Source organism: Pundamilia nyererei, unplaced genomic scaffold (assembly GCF_000239375.1).
Source record: "Pundamilia nyererei isolate P.nyererei 1_Seehausen unplaced genomic scaffold, PunNye1.0 scaffold00807, whole genome shotgun sequence".
Lineage (NCBI taxonomy): Eukaryota > Metazoa > Chordata > Actinopteri > Cichliformes > Cichlidae > Pundamilia > Pundamilia nyererei.
Genome location: NW_005188208.1, coordinates 13,835 through 19,250, shown reverse-complemented (window position 1 = coordinate 19,250; position 5,416 = coordinate 13,835). Strand labels below are relative to the sequence as shown.

Sequence of the window (5,416 nt, the reverse complement as noted above, 5' to 3'; positions counted from 1 at the left end):
GAAATTGTGCTATAAGAATCACAGTTAGGGTTTTAAGCATTCAGAAAAAACTGTAAAGAAACATAAAATCAGCCCGGCCATTTTGACTAGAGACCGGCCCCCCAGGAAAAACCATAAAGTCTTTGAATGAAAACAAACGCTGTTGTGACAGTGATGTACAGTCTTGTTGGTATATGTATGATGTCTATACATTTTACATCAGATAAAAACTGGTTGTAAGATTCATATAATTATTTATTAAAAGCGAGACATTTTAAATGTCATTTTAAATGTCTCGCATGAGTACGAGCAACTTTTTGTTGCCGATGCCCATGATGCAGCCCCCACCACGATGCCGCCCTGGGCAACCGCCCATGTCGCCCCTTTAAAAAACCGCTACAGGATCTCACTAAGTGTGCCCTCCTGTAAGGGTGTGTGTGTGTGTGTGTGTCTCCTCCTCGTTTAGCACTAATCCTCATTTCAAGCAGCTCAGTCATCCATGCAAGAAGTCACGCTACAGTTTCTTTGATCCGGATTGTTTCCTCCAGCCATGATTCGGGTTTCTGCACCGATGTTTGTGCTGCTGCTGTTTGTAGTGAGTCCTCTTATGTTCTTCTGAGCTGCTGCACACTGGCGTGGAGTTTTAACACGTTTGTGGAGGTTCTTTTTTTTTTATTTTTTTTTAGCACTCATAGCTGTATACATAGCTTCTTTAACATAGCTGCTGTAACCTCCTTTTAACTTATTAATATTTAGTTTACAAATGACTCTTTGTTAACACTTTAATTTTGTGGAGCCGTTGTAAAATTCTGTCATTGAGTAAACCGAGTTAGGTCGAGTTTTCACTTGCTATGTTTCGATGGATTATGGCCTGCTCTGCTCCTGACTCTCAGGGGTCAAACCCTGCTCGATCTGCACTCCATAACAATAATATTATTTAAACTACTTTTTTCTAATCCACATGTAACAGCTGTATGTTGGTTTTCACAGGCCACTGAACTGAGTGGTGTAGTTAACAGTGTAGTTAAGACTAACTAACACCTCAGAACAAAAGCTGTTTTTCTGTTTCTGTGAGAATGTGTACTAGTACTTTAAAGACTGCAGTAACTGAAGCTGCAACAGCTCACTCGCTGCAACTTTTAGAGAAAAAATAAAATTGTTCACGAGCTGGTTGAAACAATAATTAAGGCCAGTATTTTAACATTGTGGGGCTATATCAGGTTTTAATTGAAATAGTATTAATTACAAAAAGAATTAATAGATTAGGATAGAATAGAAGATATTAATATTTCTGGATGTCTACTATAGGTAATGAATAAATGAACAATGCGGTCAGCAAGTCTGAACCTGTTTGTTCAAGGTCTGCTGTAGTCAAACTTTCAAGCAGTGTTTTAAATTCAAGCATGAAGCTAAATTATTTAACTAAAAATACACTAACGTTGTGTGTTTAGTGCTTTTCACTAACTTGCCCTTTGAAGTCATCATGACGTCAACATTCAGCTCTATTTCTTTGAATGTCCATTACATTGGCCGACTGTCTCAAATTATGTGGAGAAAAGCAGGTGAGGAATGAATTCCTTACAAAAGAGGAAGTGGGGACAGGCTGTATGCAAACATTCATGTTGATCTTTGATGTGCAGACCTGCAACCGACTTTTGAGCTATCATCAATAAAACCAGTTTTTCATGCTCTGCTTACAGTCAGCATACATGACTGTTAACCTGTTATTAAATTTTAGGTGACACTTAAATAAAGCAGTCACTGCTTGCCTTGCTTGTCCTGACCAAATGTCTTTGATTAAAACACTTGCTGATCGTTAAAGGTAGTGAATTGTGATTATGTTCCTGTCACGACGTTTTTGAAAAATGCTGCTGGCATCATATTTAAAAGGAATTCATCTAATAATGAATAAGAAAACTGAAAAGAAAAAAAAAGATTTCTCCCATGATGAGAGATAATTAATAAACCAGTTAACTGTATGTAGCTGAGATTCCGTTAAGAAATTCTTCATACAAACATCTGTTTTGTTACAGCTGCAGGCTGTCGCTGTGCTGATGGCCAACTCTGAAGACAGGTCACTTAAAAAGCGAAGAATGTGCATTTTCCCTCAGATCCTGATGGAAAATAGAGATTATACTAATTTAGACTACATTGACAAAGTAAGTTACTGTTTCCCAACTTTAATTTTTTGACTAACTAAGCAGCTCATTGTAGTAAGTAATTACCATATTGTACTATATATGAAAAAAGTCATTTTGAAGTTCTTCTTCTTCTCTGCGCCCTTCCTAAATGACCGAGCTCCTCGCTCTATATCTAAGAGAGAGTCTACCCTATAGGGGACGGTCATTTCAGTTCCTTGTATCAACAAGTGCCTTCTTTGTGTCAGGTTTCAGAGCTCAGCTGGCCATAGGTGAGGTTTGTGAAACTGCAATAACAATTGGAAAATGTGGTGTGCCATTTTTTCTTTTCTTGTTTTTCTAGTTAGCTGCCATGAACTGATTGACTGTACTAACTTTTTGATTTTCAAAAACAAATAATGTTTAATAGCCATTAGATGGACAAATAGATGGTGGTCTACCAACCCTGAAGCATTTATCTATGTGCTATTCTGTGTGTTTCAGGTTTACTCAGATTATGAAAATGTTACATACTCCCTGACAGGTGTTGGGGCAGACAAGTACCCCTTCAATGTATTTGTGAGCGACCCTCATACTGGAGACATCCGTTTGACCCAAGTTCTCGACAGGGAATTCATCCCCTATTATTATGTTAGTGATTCTCTTCTATTGTACCTTGTTATTGCATTCATAAGATTTAACACTTTTTCCTTCATGTGTTAATTGTGTGAAATCCTAAATATGTATTACATTCAATACATTGTTTTTATTCTGATGACACGATAAAAAAAACCAAACAGGATAGGGTCAAGTTATATTGAAATGTTAAAAGGTAAAGTTCACTATGCCATCACAATATTCTGCAATTTTTTTTAACTGACCATTGATCCACTCCATAACTTGTCTCATGTGTCTCATAAATGACCATATCTCACATTTAGTCTCATAGTTGGTTTCACTAATATTTGATGCTCACCAAAGCAGCTCCTTCAAAGTCTACATACACTACATTTGTTCTATGAGTCTGAAAAGACATGGATATGAACAGTGTTGGGTAAGTTACTTTAAAAAAGTAATTAATTACTAATTACTTAGTCAATATTGTATTTAAAATACTTATCTAATTACTGTGTCAGAGAAGTAACTTAATTACTAAATAAGTAATTTAACTAAATGCTTCTTAAAATCCCTATAAACTAAACTCTTTAAATAATAAATAATTTTTTTAAAGACGGAGACTCTACAGTACGCAGCGGTAGCATCTCTTCCACAATGTAGCCTGCAATCATTTTTTTTAAGCTCACCTTCAGACGCTTTCTGTGCTGCTGAAGTAAAATCAAGTTTTGCCTGCTTAGCAGGAGTTGCCGCGGTGTTATCCATGGATGATGAACAAGGATCACTCAGAAGTGTTCGTCTATGCGCTCGTGTAAGGCGCTTCAGTAGATTACTCGTGCTATTAACAGCGACCGATAGTTTTTTCTCCCCAGGACATAGCTTACATATTACTGTAATGTTCTTGTCTGCTTGTTTCAGAAAAGTGAAGAGACGGGAATATGTCCATTTCATAAAACAGCCACTCGCTTCAGCCGAGTCCGACATCTTCCGCTGTAGAATACGACTATGCAGCAAACTGGCGCGAAATGACGTGCAGCTGCACTACAGCGATGTTAAAGCGGCAGAGTTTACTTCTACGTTTAGAAGATAAATTATTGAAATTAAATAATGATATTCAGCGAGTTTAATTATTTTACAATGTAACGCAAGTACATTGTAAGTAACTGTAATTAAAATACCTTAAAATGAACGGTAATTAGTTACTCTACTTTTTCAGTGGAAAAGTAATTTAATTACAGTAACGCGTTACTTAGTAGCGCATTACACCCAACACTGGATATAAACTGCAGTTTCGCTGGTGGTAGAAACCCCTACTACAGACACTTTTTTGTTTTAGGTTATGATAGGATAGATGAGAAAGACAAGATAGTTTAAGTTGTTTTCTTCCACGTTTCAGCTAACGCTTGTAATTAAGTTCGCTAATGGCACGATTGCAGAAGAAAGGGATTGGTACCGTTACCAGATTGCAGATGAGAATGACAATGCTCCAGTGTTTGGGCAAATAAAGCCTGGTGAAGTTGATGAGTTCAGTCCCGAAGGTCAGTGGTATAAATCCCAAATAAATGTATGGAGATGTAATACTACATGATTTCTTAATGAATTAAAGAAAGCATTGTGGCTTTGTATTTGCAGGGTGATCAAATTTTTACAATGACCTGCTAAAGGTGATAGCATAAAAAACATTGAGTTATCATGTAAGGTTAAATGCAGTCTGTAGTTAACAAATGTGTCTGAATTCTTATATAGTTAAGTTTATATTTGTAAGAATCTATAAAAGCCTCTAAAAGTTTGGCCAGTATATTGAGTAAATAGTGTTACAGATGACTTAAACTTTTACAAGTTAAAGCTCTAGTGGAAAGTAAGTCATTGTTTTACATCACAAGAAAACAAACAATGCCATTTAATGCCATTCTTTTTGCTTGTTTTAGGTTTTATGACTGTTTCATTTCATGCTGTTTTTCAGGTAGTTTTGTGATGAAAGTAACAGCAACTGATGCTGATGAACCATGGTCTTTACGTTCTGTGATTTCCTACACCATCATAAATCAGAATCCACCTGACGATATGTTTTACATTAACAGAGATGATGGTTCCATCTTTGTTAAAAAGCCTCTTCTGGAGAGAGAGGTATGATTAGATTAAAAAAATGTAATGCATCTCTTTCATTCAACAAGGTGTTAGAGCAAAAGTAACTAGCTAACTAAAACTAAATTAAGTATCACAAGCCACTCAAGTTAATGTGCAGGGTCAGCAATAATATGCAACTCTGTTGATGATAGACAATGAGCTTAACTGCAGCAGTATATGGGACTGTAACGTTAATGCTTAACCTTTTGATCAGCAAACCACAACCATAACAGTGAATTCACCCCAATGTGTCCCTTTTACAAATTTGTCTGAGAGTCTAACTTTGGACAGCCCACACATTTCTTCAGTTGCTCTTATGGTCTTGTAATATACAGCATACAATCTTCTGATTTCAGAAATGTGGTCAGTACATTCTGACTGTAAGAGGCCAAGACCTAAAAGGTTTACCAGAAGGAAACACTGGAACAGGCAATGTTACTATAAACATCCGTGATGTGAACAACAACCTTCCCACTCTTGAAAAAGAGCAGGTACTTCTCTTCCTCACAGTCCTCTATATTAACATGATATACACCAATTAGTTAAACTGCAGGAATGTCTTAAAGACATAAAGACCT

General features: G+C 36.5%; 1 protein-coding gene across 2 annotated transcripts in view; it reads left to right on the top strand.

Moving 5' to 3' along the window:
- The first annotated feature begins 472 nt into the window (after nucleotides 1–472).
- Nucleotides 473–5,416, top strand: part of LOC102205526 (desmoglein-2-like) — a 14,750-nt gene continuing 9,806 nt past the window's right edge. For both annotated transcript variants that reach the window (XM_005754995.2, XM_005754994.2), the window contains exons 1-6: nucleotides 473–574; nucleotides 2,013–2,138; nucleotides 2,601–2,747; nucleotides 4,108–4,249; nucleotides 4,675–4,838; nucleotides 5,195–5,329. In XM_005754995.2, coding sequence (XP_005755052.1) covers nucleotides 530–574; nucleotides 2,013–2,138; nucleotides 2,601–2,747; nucleotides 4,108–4,249; nucleotides 4,675–4,838; nucleotides 5,195–5,329 — 759 coding nt within the window. In that variant the 5' untranslated portion in view covers nucleotides 473–529. The remainder of the gene's footprint in view (nucleotides 575–2,012; nucleotides 2,139–2,600; nucleotides 2,748–4,107; nucleotides 4,250–4,674; nucleotides 4,839–5,194; nucleotides 5,330–5,416) is intronic.